At 37.5% G+C, this 25,380-nt stretch overlaps 4 protein-coding genes across 8 annotated transcripts; 2 read left to right on the forward strand and 2 right to left on the reverse strand.

The window, feature by feature from the left end:
• Positions 1 to 339: 339 nt before the first annotated feature.
• Positions 340 to 7,501, reverse strand: LOC132197995 (ATP-dependent translocase ABCB1-like). Of its 3 annotated transcripts, XM_059621653.1 has the most exons (23): positions 7,388 to 7,501; positions 6,503 to 6,587; positions 5,873 to 5,948; positions 5,650 to 5,812; positions 5,260 to 5,595; positions 5,044 to 5,144; positions 4,812 to 4,983; positions 4,638 to 4,762; positions 4,300 to 4,489; positions 3,896 to 4,246; positions 3,636 to 3,839; positions 3,414 to 3,584; positions 3,154 to 3,367; positions 2,992 to 3,098; positions 2,681 to 2,935; positions 2,463 to 2,624; positions 2,208 to 2,411; positions 1,813 to 2,054; positions 1,349 to 1,511; positions 1,102 to 1,296; positions 840 to 1,046; positions 640 to 786; positions 340 to 589 (listed from the first exon to the last, which is right to left on the reverse strand). In XM_059621653.1, exons 3-23 carry the CDS (start codon positions 5,917 to 5,919, stop codon positions 395 to 397), a joined length of 3,951 nt encoding a protein of 1,316 aa, XP_059477636.1. In that variant the 5' UTR covers positions 5,920 to 5,948; positions 6,503 to 6,587; positions 7,388 to 7,501; the 3' UTR covers positions 340 to 394. The 3 variants fall into 3 exon arrangements, with proteins under 3 accessions (XP_059477636.1, XP_059477638.1, XP_059477637.1); XM_059621655.1 differs by lacking the exon at positions 6,503 to 6,587 and having other exon boundaries at positions 7,388 to 7,464; XM_059621654.1 differs by lacking the exon at positions 7,388 to 7,501 and having other exon boundaries at positions 6,503 to 6,869.
• A 3,827-nt stretch (positions 7,502 to 11,328) lies between these two features.
• On the forward strand, positions 11,329 to 24,885 carry LOC132197993 (uncharacterized). 3 transcript variants are annotated; one of them, XM_059621652.1, is made up of 20 exons: positions 11,331 to 11,572; positions 14,152 to 14,285; positions 14,354 to 17,665; positions 17,732 to 17,882; positions 17,934 to 18,073; positions 18,138 to 18,328; positions 18,388 to 18,573; positions 18,630 to 19,413; positions 19,675 to 20,565; positions 20,619 to 20,786; positions 20,988 to 22,760; positions 22,948 to 23,174; positions 23,237 to 23,355; positions 23,410 to 23,515; positions 23,570 to 23,743; positions 23,796 to 23,945; positions 24,002 to 24,117; positions 24,176 to 24,325; positions 24,378 to 24,502; positions 24,556 to 24,884. In XM_059621652.1, exons 4-20 carry the CDS (start codon positions 17,776 to 17,778, stop codon positions 24,720 to 24,722), a joined length of 5,574 nt encoding a protein of 1,857 aa, XP_059477635.1. In that variant the 5' UTR covers positions 11,331 to 11,572; positions 14,152 to 14,285; positions 14,354 to 17,665; positions 17,732 to 17,775; the 3' UTR covers positions 24,723 to 24,884. The 3 variants fall into 3 exon arrangements, with proteins under 3 accessions (XP_059477633.1, XP_059477634.1, XP_059477635.1); XM_059621650.1 differs by having other exon boundaries at positions 11,329 to 11,572; positions 23,410 to 23,743; positions 24,556 to 24,885; XM_059621651.1 differs by having other exon boundaries at positions 11,329 to 11,572; positions 17,737 to 17,882; positions 23,410 to 23,743; positions 24,556 to 24,885.
• Positions 14,165 to 14,700, forward strand: LOC132196282 (transmembrane protein 229b-like). Its single transcript, XM_059618822.1, has 2 exons — positions 14,165 to 14,285; positions 14,354 to 14,700. The coding sequence occupies exons 1-2, from the start codon at positions 14,165 to 14,167 to the stop codon at positions 14,698 to 14,700; spliced, it is 468 nt and encodes a 155-aa protein (XP_059474805.1).
• On the reverse strand, positions 15,330 to 17,552 carry LOC132197997 (mitochondrial import inner membrane translocase subunit TIM50-C-like). The gene is made up of 8 exons (XM_059621660.1): positions 17,502 to 17,552; positions 16,709 to 17,135; positions 16,535 to 16,647; positions 16,358 to 16,477; positions 16,197 to 16,304; positions 15,880 to 16,135; positions 15,719 to 15,822; positions 15,330 to 15,665 (listed from the first exon to the last, which is right to left on the reverse strand). The coding sequence occupies exons 1-8, from the start codon at positions 17,535 to 17,537 to the stop codon at positions 15,582 to 15,584; spliced, it is 1,248 nt and encodes a 415-aa protein (XP_059477643.1). The 5' UTR covers positions 17,538 to 17,552; the 3' UTR covers positions 15,330 to 15,581.
• Positions 24,886 to 25,380: the final 495 nt, after the last annotated feature.

Genomic DNA, 25,380 nt, shown 5'->3' on the forward strand with positions numbered 1-25,380 from the left:
TCAGCTTCCTCAAACTTTAAAGCCTTCAGGGAAAAGAGAACATGTTAATTATTTTCACATTAAGCTTTGTGATGAAAATTTGCAGTTCGTGTGCACATCAGGAAATGCTTCCTTACGCCTACTAAGACTTTCTTTAACTCAAAACACAAAAATAAAAAAATAAAAAAATACTAATTAGCCACGTGCGCAAATATTTTAATACTATCTTAGACTGTTTAAAAGTAATATCAGTTATTTGAAACATTATTAAATTGTGCATTAAATTAAGTTATAAGTTATCATTAAAGTTACTCAATGATAAAAAGAAAAGGGTGAAAGAATTTAAAAAAAATGTACAACTGCGTTCAAGAATAAAAATTTATTTTTTTGTATGTAAAATGATAGATTTAATTATTTATCCTTCTTGAAAGGCGTGGAGCCGTCTGTAGGCACCGTTGAGGGCAAGCAGTTGCGAGTGAGTTCCCGATTCAACTACCCTTCCCTTTTCAACCACACAAATCATATCACTATCTCTGATAGTGCTCAATCTGTGCGCGATGGTGATGCAAGTTCGGCCACGGCGGGCATCGTCCAAAGTCGCCTGCACCACCTAAATAAAAATAATTAATTATATAAGATTAATAAAAATAAAATTAATACCTTTTCACTCTCAGCGTCTAAGGCGGAAGTGGCCTCGTCCAACAGCAACACCCTGGGGTTGCGGACGAGCGCCCTGGCGATGGCCACTCTTTGCTTCTGGCCACCGGACAACTGGGCACCCCTTTCTCCCAAACGAGTCTCGTATCCCTGATTTATTTAGAATAAATTTCATTTCGTCGTCGTATTAAATTTTTCCCTACGTTTGGAAGACTGGATATGAAATTGTGAATGTTGGCCTGTTTGGCCGCCTCCAAGACCTCGCCCATGCTGACCTCCCTGGCGTTGTCCCCATACTTGATGTTTTCTGCCAAAGACCTGTCAAACAGCACTGGCTCTTGCGATACCACTCCGAGCTGGGCCCTCAGCCTAGTAATAGGCAAATTGCTCACCTCCATTTCATCCAGTTTCTAAAATTTTGCGTTTCGGAAAAGGAAAAACATAAAATTAATTTTTAATTCATACAATGGTGCCTGAGAGTGGATCGTAAAGTCTTTGCAGGAGTTGCAGGCAGGTTGATTTTCCACAGCCGGAAGCGCCGACAAGCGCCACTGTTTGGCCAGGTTTCACTTGCAAGGACATTCCCCCAAGGACTCTGACGTTCGGTCTCGAGGGATAGGCAAACTCAACGTTGTTGTAGTTGACGTCACCAATCGCAGCCTAGAATTTATTTTTGTTAAATTTAAGATTTTGTTTTATTTTTATTTCAAACCGATTTTTCGGAGAGCGGATCATGCGAAGTGTGGAAAATTTTCGGCTGTCTTGCCAAGAGTCTCATGATTTTGTTTGCAGCAACTTTGGCTTGGTTGAAGTCGGGCGCGAAAGCGAGAGCCTGGCCGAGCATCATGGTGCCGTAAATAAGTGCCTCTGTCACCCTGGAAAGTAGGCATACTGTAAAGCAGGTTTATCGCGCGGGCTGCATAATCGGATTATCGCAGGCGCTTAAAAGAAGCAAATTCGATGTTTCTTCTCTGTTTAAAAAATTTAAAATAGATTGTTCTAATTTTTCTATCAAATGAAAAAAATCGTCTGTATAAAATTTGCTCACAAAAATGATTAATTTTGTGAAAAATGTTTATTTCAAAGGGTTATGATTTTTCTGAGACTTTCAACTTAATAGTGAAAAGTGTGCCTGTTTTAAATTTTAATAATAATTATTAATATCAATTTACTCACTTGATGATGTTTTCGTATGGGAGTTTTTCGTAGTGGACTAGCCACCCGCCGTAGTAAAGACTAATGCCATAAGCAAAGAAAGGCATGGTTTGCCCAAATCCAAAAACAAGGCCTCGTATATGGGCAGTTCGCATTGCTTTGGCGTGAGGCGCCTTCAGAAGGTTTGAATACTCTTCAATCACGGCTCTTTCTCTCACCAAACCTGCCACCGTCCTGATATTTCCAATCGCTTCGGTTGCAACCTGAAGTTATAAAAATGTGATTGTTTCACGAAAGAAGCTTAAAAAACAAAATAAATAATTTTTTCTAATGAAATAATAATTTAGAGAGTAATCATCTTATTGTTTAAAATTGGTTTTAAATGGTCTAAAATAGTTTAGATAAAAAAATGTTACCTTGCTGGCTCTCTCGAGAGACGTTTTGGCAAAGGCATTCTGCATTCTTAGAATCCTCGCTTCTAAATAAACGGCGAAGAAAACTATGGGCACAAAAGCAGCGGTCACAAGTCCCAATTTCCAGGAAAAAAACAAAGCGAGTCCAAGACCTAACGCCAAAGTGGCGAATGTTTGGACGGCAGTTCCAACTCGAGACCCAGTTGCCTAAAATAAAATTTGATGAGAAAATTTTCCTAGATTTTCAAGTTTGCGTACCCCTTGGACACTGGCAGCATCTCCAGAGAGTCTCGCGCAAAGAGCACCAGTGCTGTTTTTGGGGTCATCGAACCACGCGATCTCCTGCCTCAGCATAGCTGCGAAACACTCTTCACGAAGTCTCATTGTCATTTTCACTCCAGCGCGATTCAGCATATCCATCTTAATTTGAATTTAATTATTATTTTACTACTAACGGTTTAATTATCTGTGATTACTTGTAAATATGCTCCCACACCAGTCACAACGCCAACAAGTAAGAACATGAGTGAAAAATAGTCTGTGCCCTCTCTGACGTCCTCGGGGTTGGGGAGGGAAAGGACTCCGTAAACATCTCCAAAAAGCACTGCAAAAACAGGCATGCTGCACCCGACGATGAAAGCTCCAATACAACCAAAAGTTATTTCCTTCCACTCGCGTTTGTTCAGTTTTAAAATCGCCAAAACTGGTGCTTCTACATCTTCAGGATCACCCTATTTGGATTTTTTTATTTATTTTTATATTCTAAAAATTATCATGAAAATTAAACCTCTATTGGGTATCCTAATGTGCCTTCCTCTTTATTATTTTCCAGGATACTTTCCTGTCTGCTAAATGCGATTGCCTTCCTCTCTTTTTCATCAACCTCATTTTCCTCTGGATAAAAAAAAAATATAGCGCATTTATTTATAATTTTATTTTTGGTACATACCTCGTTTAACTGCCTCTGACAAAATACTCTGGTCTGACGCTTGGTGCTCAGTTTGAGTTGCGACCAAGTTGTAATAGGCACCACCCTTGGCCATCAGATCATTATGGGTGCCTTCCTCCACCACTTTGCCCCCTTCGAAGACCACAATCCGGTCTACTCCCTTCACCGTTGACAATCTGTGAGCCACCACAATTGTGGTTCTTCCATTGCTCGCCTTAAAAAAATTTATTTTCAAAATAAAAAGATTTAATTAAAAATACCTGGTCCAGAGCTTGCTGGACTTGAGCTTCGCTGCTTGTGTCTAGGGCTGATGTCGCCTCGTCCAGGAGCAAAATCGCTGGTTTTTTAACAAGGGCTCTGGCAATGGCGATTCTTTGCTTTTGACCTCCTGACAGCTGAGCTCCTCTGTCTCCAACAAGCGTGTCATATTTCTATAAAAATATTTTTAACATTCCAAATTTAATTTTTTAATGAATTTTTACACTTGGGAGCTTCATGATAAAGTCATCAGCTTGGGATTCTTTTGCAGCGAATCTTATTTCCTCAAAAGTAGCATTCGGATTTCCGTATCTAATATTTTCAGCGATTGTTGCATCAAACAAAACTGGCTCTTGTCCGACCACTCCAATATTGCTCCTGAGCCAACTTATGTTCAATTCTTTTATGTCCACTTCATCAACTTCAATCTGATTTAAAAAAAAATAAATAAATAGGTTTCTATCAATTAAAAAAGAAATCATACCAGTCCCTCGTCGGGATCATAAAACCTCTGCACCAGTTGCAAGCAAGTTGACTTTCCACAGCCAGAGGTGCCAACCAGCGCCACTGTTTCGCCGCGATTCACTTTCAAGTCGAGCCCTTTCAGCACAGGCACTTCCTTCCGCGAGGGGTAGCTAAAGTTGACTCCTAGAAATTTGATCTCTCCCATGATGCTGCTCGGTTTGAGGCCCTTTTCGGAGAGGCTGTCGATCTGAGGTGTTCGGTCGATGACCGAAAAGATCATCGCCGCCGCTCCTCTGGCCATTGAAAATGCTTCCAGGTATGGAGCGGCTTGGCCGATAACTGTGGCGGCATACAAAACGCAAAAGAATACCTGATTTAAAAAAATGCATCAATTTTTTTCTAGTTTATTAAAATTAATCTTACTATAGCCATTGAGCCGGGAGTGTATTCTGGTTCCTCCATTAATCTGCTCTCTAGGACCAAAGTTACACCGTACCAGAAGGCTAGGGCGTAGGAGGCAAAAGTGACACACCACATTACGCCGTTTCCTATTCCGGTGTAGACGCCTCTCTTCATGGCCGTTTTCCGAGCAGGAATTAAGTTTTGGGCATAACTAAATGTATAAAAAATAATTTTATATTTATTTTTTCAATGAAATTTATTTTTAAATTTTAATCATTTTTTCCCAGCGTATAATTTTATAATAATGGGCAGCGAATTATTTCATTACACGAAGGAAAAATTAATTAAATAGCACAAACCGTTTAGTTTCTTTTTCTTCTCCTCCAAAGGCCATCACAGTCCTGACAGCTGTCAGCACCTCTTCACAAACGGCGCCGGCAGACGCGTAGGCTTTGAGCTCTCTTTCAGTCAAAGACGCTTGCATCTTATAATTAATTTAAAGCATGTTTACCTATTTATTATTTTAAGCATACCTTTGTTACGAGAGCAGTGGAGGCAATCAGCAGTGGCATGCTGCTCAGAACGACAAGGGTGAGTTTCCATCCGAAGAGAAACGCCAGGACGATGGAAAAAATGAACGAGAACAACTGGAAGATGAACATTCCAAGCTTTTCGTTGATTCCGTCCTGCAGTTTCTTTAGGTCTCTGGATAGAATTGATCCCTTGAGGAGGGTCTTTCTAGTGAATAGTCTGAGAGTAACTTACTCAGTCAGCCTGCTTGCGAAATCTCCGGTCTGATTTGTGTCGTAGTAACCAATGTCCTGCCTCAGCACGGCCCTCAAATACGCCTGGCGGATACTCAAAATCTAGGGATTTTAATTTTTTTATTTGTAATAATTGCAATACTTTAATTTTTTATGGAAGTGCTATTTTTTCATTCAATTGTTTGAAAATTTTTAATTAATATTTTGTTATATTTGCCTGTTTTTCTGATGTAAAGTTGAGGCAGGCGACGAAAATGTAGTCGAGGATCATTTGCAAGAGGCCGAGGCCGCAGCAACTGATACCAAACGTAGCCACCGCCGTCATGAAATCAGGATCGTCCGAAGACGGCGCCCCTTTTTCGTCGAAGGTGATGAAAATGTTGGAATTGTACTGTCTGGTGACGTTTGGCGACGCTTCGAGTGCTCCGTCGACCAGCACGTTGGTGAACTCGCCGTAAAGGACAATCAGGAGAGGCATGAGAGCGCCTGTGGCCATTGCCGCCGCCAAGGCAACCCCTATCCACAGTAAGTCCCAAGTGGACGCAAATCGGAACTAATTAATTTTTATAGTAAAATAAGGGTCTAAAAAAATTGTAACGTATCAAACCAGTTTGAAGTAGGAAACTGGCGGAAGGGATCCTTCCTTCTTATTCTTTTTCTTGTTGGATGATTCTAGTTTTGAGTTTCTCCAGTTGACAAAGAAACTCTTTGATTTTTCATCATCAGAATCATCGATTATTTTTAAATGACTTTCCGAGAGCTTGGAATTGCTGGATAATTGAAAATCATGTTATAAATCCAAAATAATTAGAGAATAATTTTTATAATACCCGATTTTTAAATCTGTTTCTTGAGAAATTTTATATTTTTGGCCCATTTTGTTGATCCAGTACAATCTGATGCAATCTGAGGTAAATATTAAAGAGGTGAGAATTATTTAATTTACCAATTTTTACTACTTGCAAAGTTTATTTAAACAGAAGATAATATAACATAATAAATTTTTATATTAAGTTCAGCATTAAATTTTTTTTCTTCTAAAGAAAATTAAAAAGCAGGAATAAGTTCTAAATGTTTCTAGTATTATTTTTTTTTAACAAGATATTACTAATTAATTGTATCCTTTTTTCATATTAACAATATAATTCTGCACTAATAAATGAAAGTACAATTGGTTAAGTTATAGTTACATAATTGGAGATGAGATTTAATTTACCTCTATTTCAAAATTCTTACAAAACTCTTACTTGTGAACAGTGACCTTGCCGAAAATAAAATATAATTAACAATGCAACGCAAGAAGCCTCACAGCAATTATGTTATCTAACAAACAACAACAAAATAGTTTGTATTACTTGAAAAAGTTAAAGTTATTAAAAAAATTATTTGAAAAACCCGAAATTAAAATAGTGTCCATAATAAAAATGCTAAATATTCACAGGCTGATACAGCTTTCTTACCTTTTCAGCAAGAAATTTAGGCAGCGCAACGAATTTCGGTGAGTCCGGCTGCTCAACTTGAGAAAGACTACCGAAATGTGGGGTTCTAGGGAATGACACAAATGAAATGCATTTCGATCATCCTAAAGGCACCGAGTGCGGACAGCGCGGGCGGAGGAGGGGAGCATAACAGTGACAAAAACAACACTCGGTATCAATTAAACTCAAAATTTACTTGTAGGTATGCACATATGACGCACGCGAAAGTAAAGCAATGGAGCCAATTGAACATTAAGGTAGTCATAATGTCCTTGCCTCATTTTGACAGCGCTATATGCATGTAAAATAAACACGACCCTGTTAATTTGCACACAAAATTTGATAAAGGAATAATAATGCGCTATAAATATAAAAGTCAATTTATATACAAACAATTCATGATACTAATAAGTTATCAGATAAATGTTTTAATGCTACATACGCATTTCGTTTTAAAACAAATTTCGGTTAAATCACGTCCATCACGGTTTTGAGCACTTTCAACTTTTATGACGTTACTTCTTTCTATATTGGGATTGGGAAACCCCTTCATTTTGTGTGCATGTTAATTGTTATGACATTGTGAGGTTTATTGAGAATGCTCGGCTTAGCAGTGCACTTGAGGCGTCGTCTTTTGTGTGCGCTACTCTGACGTAAATGAAAAGCAATGAGCTTTCTCAAAGGCGAAATTTACATTGCGTAGCTGAAATAAGTTAATATTTTTACTTAATTAAAAACTATTTACAGGTAAAGAAATTTTATAAGATTCTTGAGAATTGAAAAATAATAACTTGATTTATAATTTATAATGTGATTGCTTGCTGATTTATCATAAAATTTGATATGCTTGGCAACTAAAATTTTTACCTGTTGCGGTGAATTATTGATTCGCAATCTCTTGAGTAAGGATATTTAAAGTTCCTTTTCACTATCTGTGAAAACCACGTGCTGCTTGCGCGTACCACGATTGGACTTCTCTTTTCTTATTAAATTTTAATGTGGCAAATTATCGCTGCCGCGAGAGATAACGATTCTTGGGAGATAAAGGTGATAATGTATAATTATTGTTTTACTGCCCCATCTTTTTAGAATTTTCACCTTAGTCTTTATTACTAATTTTCACAAAAAAAAAAAAAAAAAAAAAATATATTTTTTAATGACCTGAGTAGAATAACAATCTTGTTGTTAAAAAACTTTCAATTGACTAGAGGCGCTTTCGTCAATTAAGAGTAGCTCGGCGACAGTGGCGCCCCCGTGTTGATGAGGCGGCAGCATCACACTTTATAGCCTCGGTTCTGAGGTGCATATTTATGCTCAAATTTGATAAATAATTATATCACGTTTAATTAGACCATGGAAATTTCCACAACGAAAGTAGAAGAATTGAGCAATATTTTTCTTAGTATGCCATTAAAAAATTTGGTTCCCTTTATGAATACTATAAGGGTCTGCTGGATCAGACCTGACGTGCAGGGTGATATTTTAAGAAAGAAAATGTAAATTAGAAAGTTGTAGCAAAAGAAATTTACTTTCTTTTTGTAATTAGTCATTTTGCTGCCAATATTTTATACTAAATCAAAAAGTGGTTTAAAATTAAAATTTAGTGTTTTATATAAAAAAAATTTAAATTTAGAATTCTTTCAATATAGCCAATTGATTGTACGTCTAATTTTACGTCTAGAAACAAATTTTCGTGGAAAAATGTTCAGCGGTTATTTATTTAGAAAATATTAACCAAAAAGTGCCGCTCGGCCTTCATTAAGGCTCATGACCTTTGCAACTGATTATTTTGTAACCGCTGAATATTTTTGTACAAAAATTTGGATCTAGTAGTAAAATTAGACGTACAATCGATTGGCTTTATTGAAAAAATTCTAAAAAAATTTTCTTATTAAAAACACTAAATTTTAATTTTAAACCACTTTTTGATTAAGTATAAAAATAATGGAATCAAAATGACTAATTACAAAAAGAAAGTAAATTTCTTTTGCTGCAAAACTTTCTAATTTACATTTTCTTTCTTAAAAAAATCACCCTGCACGTCAGGTCTGATCCAGCAGACCCTTATAGTATTCATAAAGGGAACCAAATTTTTTTTGTCTGATGAACTGATGATGCTGCTGATTTTGAAGTCTCCGACTTTGTCGTCGAGCTGCCGTGTGCGAACCATCCTCTTCGCGGACGTGGCCGCTGTTTTCTTGTCTCGCAACTACTGGCAATTTTCTACTTAATTTGGCGGGCATGCCAATTAAAATTACTCTCAAATTTAATTCATTTGTTTACTCATTTATTTCTAGAATCAATATGTTTATTTTAAAATTAAATTTAATCTTAAACTATATAGTATCATTGTTCATTTATCACAAATCAAGTCAGGAGAAAGGATCAAAAATATAAAATGCGAAGAAACGGCAGCACCTCTGGCCAACAAGTTGTTAAACGCAGAGTCTTAAATATATTTATTTCATTTAATATTCTAACTGATTTTTCAACGGGCGTTTATGAATTCTATTATATTTTTGATTCTTGCAAGACATACACAGAGGCCCAACAATTTGAAAGGTGTAGCTCATGATAAGTGCTTTGTTGTAAATTTGCATTGTTAAGCTATTTTCAAATTTTAAATTCAGAGGAATCTAAACGAACACGATTAAAACATTTCTCAAAATGGAACTGTGCGCTATCAAATCAAAGTATTTGCACGACCAGAGCAGTAAGTGAATAACTAAAACTGAACATCATAATTTTACATCTTTAAAAATTGATTTTTTTTAGGCTCCATTTTCCTTGCCGTAGAAAATCGCAATGCACTGTTTCCTGGGCGCCGTAATGTCGAGGAATTTGTGGTGAAAGTGTACTCAGTGGAGAACCCACAACTTCACGAATACTGCGTGGTCAAAACCAGCGACAACAACATAGGACCTTTGGCAGCGGCTATGAACCCCAGGATTCTGGAAAAACTCCGCGTCAACACCGGGCAGTCGGTCCGAGTGCAGCCCACACGGCTCGGGTTCGCCAAAAAACTCAAGTACTTGACGATAGTCGGCGACCAGGCCATCAACCCCGAGCGAGCGGGTCGCCTGCTCCAGAAAATCGAGCTAGTCGCCCGTGACATGCGGTACTCCATCGTGGACACTTGAGTTGGGCGATGTCGTCGTGACCCTCACCATCATAGACTTGGATCCTACGGCCGTCGGCTTTGTCAGCCCCGAGACCAAAATTTGTGGGCGTTAAATATTAAATAGTCGCAGTCATATGATATTATATTTTTTTATTCACAGCAAATAATTCCTTTTAGCTGGTTGTCGCGTTTTTTTTAAGCTGAATATTTGGCAATAAGCATTCACGTCAGTTTCGTTTCCGGATGGGTTTTGCCGATGAACAAAGTGTCAGCGAGTTGAATTGTGAGAAGAGCCAAGTGTCAACTCGGCTTAATAAAAATGTTTACATCGAGAGCCAAAACTTTGGTGCTCGTCAAGACCACAATAATCAGAGGCGCACACAGTGTGGCTGCAGCGTGACAAAACACGCTACTTGCTCCAATTGTTAACAAATTATTGAGTGCCCAGGGCGGTCGCAAGTCGCAACTTGTATGCGTGAAGTGGCATTCTAAGTGCTTTATTTTGTTTGATGTTTAAAAATAATAATTTCGTGAATAAATTTCAAAGATAAATAAAAAATAAATCACACACAGAAATTTTAAACTACCACATGACTGAAAAAAATTATTAAATTATCTTATTACTTATTATACTTATTTTATCTTTGGTTAACTTTTTATAAAAGAAACTGAAAGAATCATCAGTTTTGTTTCAAATTCAGGTATTTCATTATTTTATTAAAAATTTAATTTAAAAAAAAAATTAAAACAAATCCCTCTGGTAGCATTATTATGCTTATCCAACTTTGAAGTGTGATCGACTTAAAAAATTTAATTCTTCCCATTGATAATAAAAAATTTATGATTACAATATTAAAAAAAAAAAAAAAAAAAAAAATTTCAACATTTTGTCAACAACCATTCAATTTAATATTTTTCATAATTTTTGTTCAGGCCAAGGTTTGGTCTTATAAAATTGAAAAAATTAAAAAATAAAATGTAATTTTGAACAAATGGGGCAGAATTTGTACATTATCTACATAGTAGATGAATTTTTGTTATCATTTAACTATTTTAATTAAAATTTAGATTAAAAGAAAATTCGTAATAATTCAAATATGCATTACGTTTTTTTATAACTGAAATCAATTAAATTTTTTATTCCAAAACAACTTATTTATAAAGAGTAGCATCGCCCAGTGCAAACCATACTCATTTGCAAATTGTTTTCTTCATAAACTTCAAAGTAAAATAAGCAATTTACGGCAGTCAGTATTTTATTTGAATAATTATTGTTTTTTTTATAAGCTTTTTGATAATTTTTGCTCTGTTATACTATCTAAATCCCAATTAATTTTATTACCATTTCTACATATTTTCAGCTTTCAGCAGTGTTCACAATTTACTAATTTAAAAGTTGTTCAGAAATTTTCATTTTTTTTTTTTTTTTTTTTTTTTTTTTTTTATTCTGTTTGTGACATTAACTTTGCTTTCATTATTAATTCATTTTTTTTTTCGTTTAAATATTACACTTTTCAAGATTGCTTAAGAAAATATTTCAACCTGCTTTTCATTATCTATTCATTCAGCAGCAGGTTTTTAAGAAAGCGAGTTCTGGTAGATGGAGATAGCAGAGCTTTGAAGTGCGACATTGAGATGGAGAGATGGTTCGAGCGAGATACTCGATCCTCCATCTAGGCTCTGCGACGGCAAGTGCAGCGACGTTCGCGCCGCGGCGGCTCGCGAGGCCGAGAGCGGCGGCGGAACGATTTTTGCGGCGGAAAAGCGGCGGGCGAGAGAGAGACGGAGGAGTCGCTCGGCTCGCGGTGCCACTGGCCGGCGAACGACTGCGCGATAAAAGCTGCTGTCCTAGGTCGGCACCACACCAACTCGAGACGACACCAAAACAAGCCAACGTGCGAGTGTCCTCCGGCGCCAAATTTATTACTTAGGTACGTGTGCAGAAATTTTTTTCGCTTTGGATTTTATGCGGGAACTAGCAGAGCAGCCCTGTCGGTATCGATTTGCCGAGAGGGAGATGTGACGAGGGCTGCTGATCACCGAATTAGAACGCTGTGCTGAGAGAGAAAAGCACCAAGTCAGCTGCAGCGTCACACGCGGTGACCTGCTGGGTGCGCAATTCGCAATTTCGCAACATTTACAGTTGCAGCCACACATGTGTGTCTATTGCGAGGTCGTTTTGACGCGTGCACCCCTTGCGAGCGATAGATGCAACCCGCGTATCTCGCATTTGTAGCGGGTTGCATACATCTTATCAGAGAAAATGCCACGGCAAGTTAAATTTTCATCACTTGGAAAAACCGTGAGAAGACGAATAAATCAGAATTTGATTTAAATTTCATTTTATTCCATAATAATAATTAATAATGAGTAATAAACTACCATACAAAAAGGATAGTAAAGTTAACGAAAAAATTTAATTCATTTATTCATTCAAATATCTCAGAAATTTCAAACAATGAAATGTTCCGTCATTGCATCACCATATATTTTTGTGCTATATTTAAAATAAATCAAAAGATATAGTTTGCTTTTTTTCATTCAATTAAACATTCAAATTAATTTGAGAATATTAAAGGAGGAAAATGCAAAAAATTTCTACATTTAAAAAAAATAAATATGCTAAATTTCTAATAATAATGATTTTTTTTTTAAAAGAAATTGTTTTTAATATTTCATCACAAATTTCCACGCAGATTATAATTGAACATAGTCGCAAGTCGTAGCGCATATTAATGTATTATATTTGTTTAAATCTCAGCAATCCTTATAAAAGTGCTGCGTACTGCATAATAATATGTAGTCAGCCGTTTTAAAAAAACGCACTTGAGCACCTGCGGGCAAACACCGCAGAGCAATGACCAGCAAGTGTGCGTATGATATATATCTTGCGAAACGCAGACTTGACGAACGGAAGATGATCAGTTAGCTCACCGCAAAACAGAAGCAAAAACTGCAGCGTCTAAATTGATCATTAACTAAAGTACAATTATTGAAGTTTCGTCTTTGATCTTTGAGCCTTTATTCCTATTTGATTTAAAAATAGTAGTGTTTTTTCACATCAAAAGAGAAAAGGCAGTACCAAGGTTTGATATTCATAGAAGATGGGTTAAAATTTTATTAGTTTTTTTATGTGCACACCATACCATGATATTATTATAACTAATTCATAGATCGGTCTGGGGGTGGGTGCTTCGTGAGAGATCTACACGATTTTCGCCCTCGAAGGATGTGACACGCTAGAAATTCATAGGCTAAAAGTGTAGGAATACATTTATAGGAACTTATTTCAGCAGCACCTGTTATATGACGTCAAAAGTCGTCAAAATTTGTATAAATAGCTGAGTGTAGTGTGCATAAAAAATAGTGATGTAGACTTTAATCAAGCTGTGTATAAAAATATACGACATTTTTTGTATCAATAGTTGCGCAACGTTAAAAGACGGTATTTTCCCTTGGTCTTCTGACATCTTCATTTTTTTTCTATTCAAAAGTCCAACGGATAAGTCTTTAATTTCCAGTAGAGAGATTAAACTTTTTGCTGCGCTCAGCTATATACGCCTCTGAAACTGCGCTCTGCACTTGCCTGCTTCTCTACCATGCAACTAAACATAATTGGGACAACAAGATAATGCATTCAATTGTGGCTTCATTGCATTAGTTGCAATAATAAGTCACAATGAATCATTCAGCAGCCGCAGTCATTGTCCCAACCACGTTTATTATATTAATTTGTTAAATTTGTTCTGCGGAAGAGAAGAAAAGAAAATTAAAATTCAATTTAAATTTTAATAAAACCCTAATAGAGACGAGATCCTGTTGAAAAGCAGAATTAACGTTAAAAAATTCCAATCGATCAAGGATCAATATATTGTAAAGTTAAAAATGTCAAGGCACATATAAATGAAGCTTGTTTAATGCAACGGATATGACGATTGATAATATTAATGCGAACGACCGCACACATGTAATAATATGAAAGAGGCAATAACAGCAGAGTGCTTTTGCATGCACGCATTTTCATCGTTTGCTACTGCTGGTGCTGATAATAAATGTTAACACTGATTTTGCTTTTAGTTGCCGCGTGATATAAAAATATTTATTACCAAAATAAAAATAAATGTAATTATAAACATATTATAGCCTAAATTGATCTTAAATCTCCAATCTTCTTCAACTGTCTGTTTCAATACAGTCCCTTATACATCCAATCATGGCAATCTAAAATTTAAGTGAACATAAGCAAGCCTCAATAATTGGCTCTATTTTCATTTTTGATGCTCCAGATCTTCAATAATTATGTTGATATTTGTTTAAAATTAAGATTATTTTATTAAATAATTGTTTATTTGAATCAATGAAGTTAATAAAAAAAAATTAAATGGAAAAAATGAGCAAAAGGGTATAACAACTAGCAGAGATCTGCTAAAAAATGTTCAAGAATTTATTACTTTAGGCAATTAGTTTCCTTACAAAAATCTAATTAGGGCTGAACTACTTTTTATTTCAGGATGAGCGTCGCGATGGGGTCTCCTTTGACAGTGGCTGACAGGCTGTATGTTTATGCTCTGCATGGCTTCCTTATTGAAGTGTTATTTTCGGCCACTTGGGACTTTGTCTTGATGCAGAAATGGACGTTAGCAGGTATATCATATTACCCAACACTCGTCATCCACGCAAATAAAATCTTATGTAAATTTTCTCATCAACAGGCTGTTCAAACATTTGGTCCCTTCCCATCTACGGAATTTCCGGTCTAGTCATGGAAGTCCTGGCCGACAAAATGCTCTCCCGAGGTCTGGTCTGGCCATGGCGCGGCCTCGTCTATCTAGTTTGGATCTACTGCTGGGAGTACTCGTCCGGCTTTGTCCTACGCTCTCTCAACGCCTGCCCGTGGGACTACTCAGCGTTCGATTACAACATCAACGGTCTCATTACCCTTGAGTACGGCCCCTTGTGGATGGCCGCGTCGCTGCTAATGGAAAAAGTGGTCATTCAAAGACTATCGCACCTCAGGTGGCATCCGAAACCGGCTGTCAAATCTTTCAAGTTGAACTGACACAAGCAGGAGTTTTGAGGAACCCCACGCAAGCCAAAAAGTGATTCTTTTGGATTACAATTTTTTTCAGCCCCTATGTTCTAGATTCAGGGCCAGAATACTTATGTGTGTGCGAATTTGAAATTGCAAAAGGCAGCTTTGATTTCTACAACATTTTCTCTAAGGCTGCTCTAAAATGTCCCACTCTCTAAGTCTTATCAGCACTTATTTACATCAACTACCAAAGTCCCCACTGGTATATGCGAGTTAATCAATTTTCCTCTACATTTATGGAACAACAGAGATATTAAAAATTTATAGTGTTGTTGCAAGTTCAGCAAACATTCACAAGCTCTTTGCAAAGAGCATTTTTATAAAATAAAACCTCTGTCAAGGAAATTCACTTTGACAGTTTGTTCAAACTTTCAACGTATGTCTTGCATTCCAACTAGTATGTACACGGTTAGACTCACTATCATTATTACATGTCAACTGTGAATATATATTATAATTATCCTGTATCTAAAATCTCTAGAAAATGTACAAATTTAAAAAAAAATGACTGATGTACGTTGTTCATTGTTGGTAAAGAAAGGTCACCTCTACTGTTGGAAAAAATTTAAATAAATAACATTAAAGCTCATTGCGAGTCAATGAAATGAGCATTTTTATTTTTAATTCCAGGATATTTCAGTGAATTGAAATTTGTAATTTGCTGCCAAGCATTACGTTAAAGTCAGCCACACAGCAGCAAAAGCAATTCCTGCCTTCTCTTACAATCACAGGCTGCAGACCAAGGTGCCATATTTGCAGAGAAAGCCAAGGTCGAGAAGTTAAGTAGATGGAAAAAGTGAGGCTTCAGTATGTTCATTTGTCTATATTTCCGGGAAACTTCATTGGTGCTACCTTCTTTTCAGGAAAGTATTTGCTAGCGGGCTCTTCTTTTTTTCTTCACTTAGCTGCTGCTGTTTTGCTACCTCTTGTGCCTACAAGTATTTATTAAAATCAGAACATAATAACTACGTCAAATTTATAATACCTGGAGTTTTTGCAAGTTTTCTTTAAAAGCTTCCAAGGGATCATCAAACTGGTGATAGTAATTCAAAACTTCTCTGACATCCTGAACTTCCGAAGTAGCAATTGCTGCAAGATTAAATTTTAATAAGCAAAACCAAAATTGAAAAAAAGCATTCAGCTCACTTTTCAAAAAGACCGCAAGCTCAATGAGAGTTTGGTCATCGTCATTTCCCTTCCACCTAGGAAGCAGCAAGGCGTTGCTGTAGTTTTCTTTGATGGACTTGTCGTTCCAGTCGACAACTATGACCTTACTCAGATCTCTGTTCAAACTCTCCAAGTCTTTGATGTGGTGTCCATCCACATACTTGGTGGCATCTCTGAACAGACGGTAGGAAATGCAACCGTGTGGGTCTAATGCGTCAAGAATGGGAAATGCAGTCTTGAGGGTAAAACACAAAAATTCAGTATCACATTGCAAAATAACAATCAGAATCACTTACAAAGCCCTGCTCAGCAGTGTAAATAACAACTTCAAATAAAGGAGGCGCAACTTGGGTAAGGAAAAAGTCGACGCCGGGCCTCTTCTTGAACCTCCAGCCAGTTTGGTACTAAATTTAGGCATTATTAAAATTATTCAAGTTACTACAGAAAACAAGCATACTGTCCAATCTGGATGGACAAGAACATCTGTCATTTCAAGGACTAGCGTGTATGGCGGTTGATAATAGGGCTCAGTTAAAGGGTCGGGGAGCAGTTTGTCTCTTGAAGGTTCTTGAATCATCTGCAGCAATTCAGATATTTAGTGATATATTAAGGAAACTTAACAAATTATGCAAACCTTTCTGTATGAAACCAACTCTCTCCACGATCGGGCAATATATTGCTGGACGACTGGCATGCCACTGTATTCGTCTTCTATGTCATTGCCATCAGGGTCTTTTAACGGGGCGCCTAAAACGTTTTGTTTGAAAATTGAGATAAAAGAGAAAATTTACTGGGGCTCCAAACATACCACACTCGACTAACACCCAAATGCCGAGACTGGTGAATGTGACACCGAAAGCGATAAAAGTGTACTTCATAGTCCTCCAGGCGGCCTCTCGCTTTTTCTTTTCCTCTTCGGTCTCCTGTTTCTGCTCGTCTTTTTGCTCCTTTCCACCGCCACCATCGGCCTGCAGCCGGGACTTGAGGATTTCTTCGGCAAGGCCTTTGGCATCGGTGGTGGCTTTGGTGGTGCTGTAGAATTTTGAAGAGATGTGATTTGTGAACGAAAGGTAGCTGAACGTCGGCTGACATCGTTGGACAAGCGAGCTGAAAGTGTTTGCCCGAGCTCTCCTCACAACAGGGCTGAATAATCCGTGTTTTATCAACCTCACCGGCACGAGGCTTGTATTTCGTAGGGCGGCCATCATCAATTTTCTTATTATTTTTCTCCTGCCCTAACAGGAGTGTTGACAAAAGAGTTAAGTATTTTTCCATTTAAAGTTTTGAAATTGAAAATCCCTCGGTTTTTAAATAAAAAATTACCAAAGAGTCTTCAATTAAAAACGATAAAATTTAAAAACTTTACTAAACCTATACAAAAAATATCGTTTCCTTACAAAACATAAACATCATAATAAAGTACAGTGTGACTCCTCAGTGCACTCCTCCCGAGATTCTCGGCCCATCCCATTTACTTTTTCCCACAACCCACACCACACCACAACCACATACGAACTCAACTCGCCGTTATTTTTTCTCGTCCCGCTTTGGGCGCTTTGTCGCTGTTTTAGTTTTGAGAACTTAAAATTGCTGGAAATTACCTCAAGATTGAGTAGCGAAAGGGGCGAGCAAGGCATTCAATTCAACTGCATTGGTCTGCAAATCTGCTAAACGATGGAAAGTCAATCAAACAAAATCTTTGGCGATTCGGCATTCTCTTCTTTGCGCGCGCAAAGAATTGCTTAAAAGCAACTGCACAACACAGGTTTGCCATTGAAAATACACAAACTTTAACATTCAATACAAATCGTCAACGTCCATTAATTATTAGTTTAGCTTTTGATCATAAAGTAAAAACAAGAAACCAGCCCAAAAATGCCTAAAACAAGCAGCTGGCATGGCCCTTCATATCGCTATCATTCAGAGGTCCCCGTCACTGATAAGTTGTACCATCATGCATTCGCACAATTCCAGCAGTACAAGTAATAAAGTAATATTAAATTCCATTTGTTTTAATAACAAAACTTTTGCAGGTTTCTTACTCTGAAAAAGATGAAGATTACCATTGGTTCATTTGTTGAGTTGCAAGACGTTGAAAGGCTTCAAGTTCCTGGGTCGGAGGATAATCTTCCTCCACCTAAATTTGCCCAAATCTTCAGGATTTTAAAAACTGGTAAAAATCCTTTTGAAATTTAGATTGATCTTTAATAATGGCTCGTGCATTTATTTTTTTATAGAAAAAGGACCATATCTTTTGATATTTTGGTTCCACCCCATGTGTGAAGAATTCAAAAGATTACCAATTGCTCCTCCCAAGGACAGAATCTTCAGATTTCCAGATTTTTCCTCAAAGGACGTAATTTTGGATAGGAGATCTCCAGTTATCTATGGTGCAGTGACTTATCATCAAATTGCAGCTGTCAGATCGGTTTGGAAAAATCTTAAATTGGTTTAACTTAATTTTTAATGGTTCCTTATTATCACCAGTTTGTTAAAGTCCACTTTCGTGATGACCCAATGGAGATACTGGAAGAGTCTGGAATGGAGTTCATCCAGCGCTTTGATGTTGTGTACAAAAATGATAAAACAATCTTGATTCCTCGTTTAAAACAAACTGACCTGAAGAATGATGTCTACCCTGTTGATGCAGCAAAAATCAATGAAACCTTGAAGGTAAACAGTGCTTGTTTCTTGATTATTATTGAGGCACCTATTTTAATATATTTCAGGAAAAGTGTGAAACTGACTCGGTTCCACCTTCAACAATAGACTCTAAATCAGCAAGTGTGACTGGACAGAAAAGCAGTGACAGACTAACAAACAAGGACAACTTGGCACCATCTACTTCAAACAATACAAGAACACCTGTCTTAATTGAAGACGAGGACAACCTTGAGACAAGACTTCAAAAGAACGTTATCCAGACAAGAAGCTATCACAAACATCAACGTGAAATGAAGAAACATGCTGAAAAGCCTTCCATTTCAAATGATTCCAAGGAGGATGACGCAAAGTCTTTGAAGTTGCTTTCAAAAAGTAGAGCCCAAACTAAAAGTGTGGCTCAGAGTCAGAAGTCAAGTGTTAGTAAGTCGAAGATGAATCAACCTGCTGTGAATAATAAACCGTCAAGAGCTCCTGATTCCGATGAATCCAGTGAAGATGATGAGATATTTGTGAAGGAATTTAAAGTGAACAAAAATGCTTCTGCGGCAACTAGTGAGACAATTGATCACAAGGACAAGTCTGAGAAGACACAATTTTTTCCAAAAAAAGCGTCTAAAGATTTTGATTTGTCTTCGGAAAAAGATGATGAGGAGGAAAATCCTAAGAATGTCTCATCTGTTCAGAAGAAATCCACCCTTGAAAGAAACCCCAAAAAGAAACCAGCCACCCAAAAAGGAAACTCTGAGTCTGAACATGAGGGCAATACCGCTTTTGATCATCCTGCCTTCTGGCCTAAAAAGTCCAAGAAAAAGAAGCTCTATGATCCTAGGAAACTTACGTCACACTCAGGTTAGTTTTATGTTAAAGATATCATTTTGTAATAGTCTTAAGAATTAATAATTTGTTTCAAGTTAAGAAAAGTTTTTAAGGATCATTTAGATTATTTTAGTTTTGTCAATGGTAATTTATCGAACCAACATTTCAATTTTTCTCCCACTTAATTATTTTAATTATTGACTTTTAACAATGAATAGAACTGAGTTCAAAGGCCAATCATGTATCGATTCAAACATTTTTTATTTTCTATTAATTTGCGTGTATCTTTTTTAGATTCCATTTGTAAAGACGAAGGAGAGACTAGAAAAGATATGGTCGTTGAAAATTCCACTTTCATCAGTATCCGGAGCCAAAAAAATAATACTGAAAATTTGCATGAGCCTATGAGCAGAGGCATTACTACAAAGGATAAAACCAGAGCCACCTCGGTGCTTTTGTCCAATGTGCCTGCCGAGTCTGAAGAGGATGAGGATACACAACCTTTTGCTCAATCACGCTCAAAGTTGTTGAAAGTGAAAGAGGCTGCTATTCTGTATATGCAAACAAAATCTCAAGATGATGGGCTGTTCGAATTCAGTCAAGATGCCCAAATTGCAGAGAAAAAGGAGAACAAATCGCTAATCAATATATCAACTAAGATTCTGACTAGCGGATCAGAATCTGATGATGAATCTGACAGCAATTTACCCGAGAACAGAGTTCCAATGAAAGTTGCAACACCTGTAAGGGAGCAAAGTAAGCACCTCAGTTCTAGAAGTTCAACGCAGTCACCGAGGGCAAACAAAAATTCGCCCAATGCAAAGAAACCCAAGCCAAGCCTTGACCAAGAAGAAGGAACCAAAATTCTGAATCCAGTGGCAAAAGCAACTAAAAGGAGATCATCAAACCCATTCTCAAGCAGTGATTCTGAAGGATTTGTGAAAGAATCGAACATTCAAAAGTTTGCTAGCAAGAAAGTGAAGCGGCCAAAATTGGAAATCAGAAGGAATGTCTTCACTATGTCTGATTCGGATTCAGATGGCCCTAGCAACAGGCTGGAGGCTCAAAGCCCTTCAAGATCTGCTAGAAAGATAAGTCTCAGATTAGATAAAAAAGAGACTCCTTCGAAGCTTAACCAGCGCAAACAGTCTACCCTGCTTGTCAATAATGCTAAAAAAGTCCATGGTATTTTTTAATCAATATACCATCAATTAAAATTCTAATTACCTATTTTCTAGTGAATGAGGACGCTTCTAGCACCAATCGACGTAAGGTTATGTTGGAAGGAGTAGTTAAATCATTGTTACAAATGGAAGATAACTTAATGGTTCACCGACAACCAACGGATGACAAAGAGGCAGAAAATCGCATCTCTGAAGTTGAATCAAACCATGGAACCACTGAAGGTAACCAAAGTTTTTTTTACTTAATAACCATATAAGAGTTAATTTTAAATCTAGCTCTTCTTTAATATACACTGTAGAAACACTAATAACAAATTAAAGTATAAGTTATGTGTGTTTATTTTTGGCTTAGCAATTAGCATTTTCTAACTATAAAGTTAGCAGGTTCTCAGAGCCATACAAAGTCTGCTTGTTATCTTCCAGAGGAAGACATTGCAATTGAAGAAGTCTTTTCTGATGTAAGTCAGACTCTGCCACCAAAAAGAGTCAAGAAAGAATCTGCATCATCAACATCATCAGATAAGGTTGTTGTACCAACAATTCGACCTCCAGGAGCTCCTATTGGGTCCAAATGTCGTGTGATTAAACCTGGAAACAGTGTTCCGTCACCTGCTACGTCAGAAGAGTACGCAACTCCCTTTGGCAGTCCACAAGAAGTGGAATCTCAGCAGGAGGAAAGCCAAGGCCCGAGTCTACTACAAACAACATTCCAGTCAATGAACCAGACGCTCTTCAGAAAAATGCGTGAACTCCATGGGTGTGAGTCACCTGTAAAATCTAAACCTTCTGAAAAGAGTTCAAACAATTCACTGGACCTCAGCACACAGTTGGCCGAAGCTCTGTTTGACTACAAAGAGCAGCACTACAAATTTCAAGAGAGAAAAACTGTTCGTGACAAAAAATTAGACCAGGCTGAGGAGATGGAATTTTCAGAAGAGGAGGAAGCGGAAGCTGAAAATGAACATTCCAAAGAGAGTGAAAAACATTCAAACTCTATTTCCAGTCCACGGAAGAACAGTTGGCCAGCAGATTGTAGCTCAAAGGTAACAACTCGTAGTGCTTCTCAGGCATCAGCTACTGACAATGAATTCCATATTGATTATTATATGAAGAAAGTTGATGCTGAATTTGAAAGAATTGATTGCCAATGCATGGACTCTCTTTTCAATGAAGTCGCAAGAGATGGCAGTGACGATGAATCACCTGATGTATCAATTTCTGCCAAAGAAATTCCCATGGACTTTTGTGATCAGCCCTCAGAATTCACACCAGCTCAAGATAGAGTTTCTAGAAAGCTTAGTGTCCTGTTTGATGCAATCGATGACAGCGACCAGACTGCCAGTGAGGTGGAAGATTCTGACGAGGAAACTGGAGAGACAAAAGTGGTGCCTGCTATACTTTGTACCAAGAGCAAAGAAATGTCAGAGAATGCCCCAGTTGTGCCAAGCTCACCAATAGTCTCAGGGAAAAAGAGCAGAAAGGAGAAACATGTTCCAAAGGTGATAGACGAGATACGAATAAATGGTCGGAAACTTACAAGGCCTTTGGTTGCAAGCCCCGCCAAGGACGGCAGCCTGAGGATGAAAATTCGTTCTCCAGACAAAGGGGTTAAAGTTTTCTCCTCCCCAGAGAAAAGCTCAAGAATGGCCTCAACAGCATCTCCAAAAAAAGTTGGAAAAGACATTCAATCTGAAGACACTCCGGGCAAAAGAGGAAGAGGAAGGCCCCGAAATAGTGCAGTGGCAACAACAAGTAAATCAGCTGATGAAAAGGAGGAACCTAAAACTCCAACTGCTAACAAAAAACCTAAAGACACTCCTGTTGAAGACACGCCAAGTAAAATCAGAAGAGGAAGGCCTCCGAAGAATGTGGCTGCAACATCAACAAGAACCGCTGATTCAAAATCTCCGAGGAAAAATGAACCAAAAACCCCTTTGTCAGGCAAAAGAGGTCGTCCCAAAACCACAGCTGGATTTTCAACACCAAGACAACGTGGAAGTTCGCAGAAGAAAAAGTCAACTCCCAACAAGAAAACAGAATCACCAGAAGGATCTCCATCCAAAAGTCTCAGGAGAAAAAGTCTGCAAATTGCTAGACCGGAAAGGACTCCAAGTAAAAGGAGGGTGTCCATGGCACCACGGATTGAAGCGGTCAGTGAAGAAGAAGTGAAGCGCAGTACAAAGAAAACTACAACAGGTAATAAAATTGCCTCTGTTCAGAAGTTATACTTGTTATTCACTTTCATAACCTGTTTGTTTCCTTGGCTTTGAGAAATTCCTTCCTGGAAAAATTATATTATACTATTTTTAAAAACGAAGCACTAGCCGGAAATAAAAAAATCTTTTGAGAAAATATTGATTTTTTTTGTGCAAATTTGTTTCAGATACTCCAGGAAGACGAGGTCGCTCAGCAAAAATACCAGTCTGTTATGACGATTCAAGCAGCAGTGACCAGACACCTAAGAAGACAACCAAGAAGACCCCTAAGAAGCAGCTCAGACCTGCTCTCAAGACGTCAATTCAGACCCCCAAAGTGAGCCGAGGAAGGACCCGCAAGTCTGGATCTACTCCCAGCAAAGCTCCAGCAACTCCTAAAAGAACTAGAGGAAAGGTAATTAATAAAAAAAAAAAAAAAAATTTAAACCAAATGCAAGCTTAATGAAAATTTTTAAGTATGTGAAAGTTGGAGAGGAAAGCACTGCCATTGAAGAACAAGAAATGCCTGGCAGGGAAGAACAAATGGCTAATATACAAGACTTTATTGAGTCCAGGATAGAAGATCTGACCGGAGGGTAGTAATGAACAAAAACTTGCTTGCAAATAACATGTATTTCTTTTACATTTAGGTGCATGTACATTAGTGGCCTTCCAGGCACTGGAAAAACAGCGTCAGTCAATCAAGTTTTACTAAATCTGTCCAAAAGGAGGGAAAGCGGCGAACTTGATTACAAGGTAATTTTTGATAAAGCAATTCTAGTTTTTGTTCATCATAAAATGCCATTCCAGCTGATCAAAGTGAGTGGCATGGAGTTGACTCAGCCACAACAGGTGTTTTGCCGCATGGCAGAAGTTCTTCTTGAACGGAGCAATATGACTGCGTCAATCGCCCTGGACAGTCTGACCAAATATTTCAACAACAAAGACAAGAAGCGGCCGCCTACTATTTTAATAATTGACGAGGTAATAAGGCTTATTTTACAAGTATAGATCTTATTTACCAAAAACTTATCAGTTGGACATGCTGTGCACCCGAAAGCAAGATGTTGTCTACCATCTCTTTGACTGGCCAACTAAAGCAACGTCCAGGCTTATAGTTTTGACGATTGCCAACACAATGGATCTTCCAGAAAGACTTCTGCAGGGAAAAGTCACCAGCAGAATGGTAAATTGATTAAAATGTTTATTCTTCTTTAAATCATGGTGTATTTTTTCTATCAGGGGTTGACTCGCCTGACCTTCCGCCCTTACACCTATGATCAATTGGAAAAAATAGTTCAAGTCAAACTTGGAGAATCAGGTGACTTTGGAAGTGATGCCAGGCAGCTAGTAGCAAGGTACCTACATAACAAAAATGAGTATTATTTATATGAGTTAATATCTTTTTAAAACTAGGAAAGTGGCTTCACTCAGCGGTGATGCAAGAAGGGCTCTGGAAATTTGCCGCCGGTCCCTTGAGTTGGCCAACAATTCCGCTGTCAAAATGACACATGTTTTGGAGGCTTTAAAAGAGATGCTGGAAACACCAACTGTTCTTGCTATAAAGTAATAACATCACTGTTTAAAATATTGTGTTTTAAACTTTCACTATTAAAAGGATTCTTGGCCCCTTGGAAAAATTGTTCCTGAACTGTATAGCCAGTGAAATTCAAAGAACTGGAGTGGAGGAAACAACCTTGTCCGAGGTACAAAACTCTATGAAAGCTCAAGGACTATTTCATGGTAATTCGCTTCAGTGATGTTGATTGAGATTTTTAAAAATGCTTCACCGATAGGAGTGACTGACTTTACGAGCAGCAAAGTAATGGAAATTTGTGCACGTCTAGCATCATTCCGCTTAATCCTGGCTGCACAAGACAGAGCTGGACTCAAGCAAAGGATATCTCTCAATGTCAACCCTGATGACTTGCACTTTGCTTTGAAAGTTGCAGACCAAATTTAATCTAGAACCTTTAATATCTGTAAATGCATTAAATTTTTGAGCTATGTCAATTTTGTACTTTGCAGGATATGCCTTAAATGATCTAATAATGATTAAATTATTTATTCTTAAATTAAAAGCTGATTAAAAATGAATTATTAACTAAATTATTATGAAACTTTGTGTGTTATTTTGTCTTGGATATCCTAGTAATTTTTCTGATTCTGACTAAGTGAGAGTGATGAATCATGCAAAATTTAAGCAGCATAAGTGGGAATACTCCAGAGAAAGCCCATATTAAATTTAGTGAGTTGGATGGGAAAAAAAATGCAAATGATTGTTTTCTTAAAATTCAAAAATGCATTCTGTCTGATTCTTTCTGTTTTCACATACCCCGCCCAAAGTTGAAGATATCATTATGAGATTTTCACCACTTCACCATCTTAGTTTGGAAGCGACTTTCCTAAATTTTTGACTGAAAATTTTCAAAATTGCGGGTTTTGCGGGACATTTTGGAAAAACAAAAAAACGTGATTATCTCAGCTTCTAGTGGTCGTAGAACAATTTTCCGGGTACGGCTGAACTCGTCTCAGCAAGATTTACAACTTTGATGTTGAGCGTAAATTTTTAGGTCAAAGGTCAAGGTCATTTTTGGTGACCCGAAATTTTCAAACTCAAA

The sequence above is a fragment of the Neocloeon triangulifer genome, unplaced genomic scaffold, assembly GCF_031216515.1.
Source record: "Neocloeon triangulifer isolate White Clay Creek 2 clone unplaced genomic scaffold, ASM3121651v1 ptg000012l, whole genome shotgun sequence".
NCBI classification, from domain to species: domain Eukaryota; kingdom Metazoa; phylum Arthropoda; class Insecta; order Ephemeroptera; family Baetidae; genus Neocloeon; species Neocloeon triangulifer.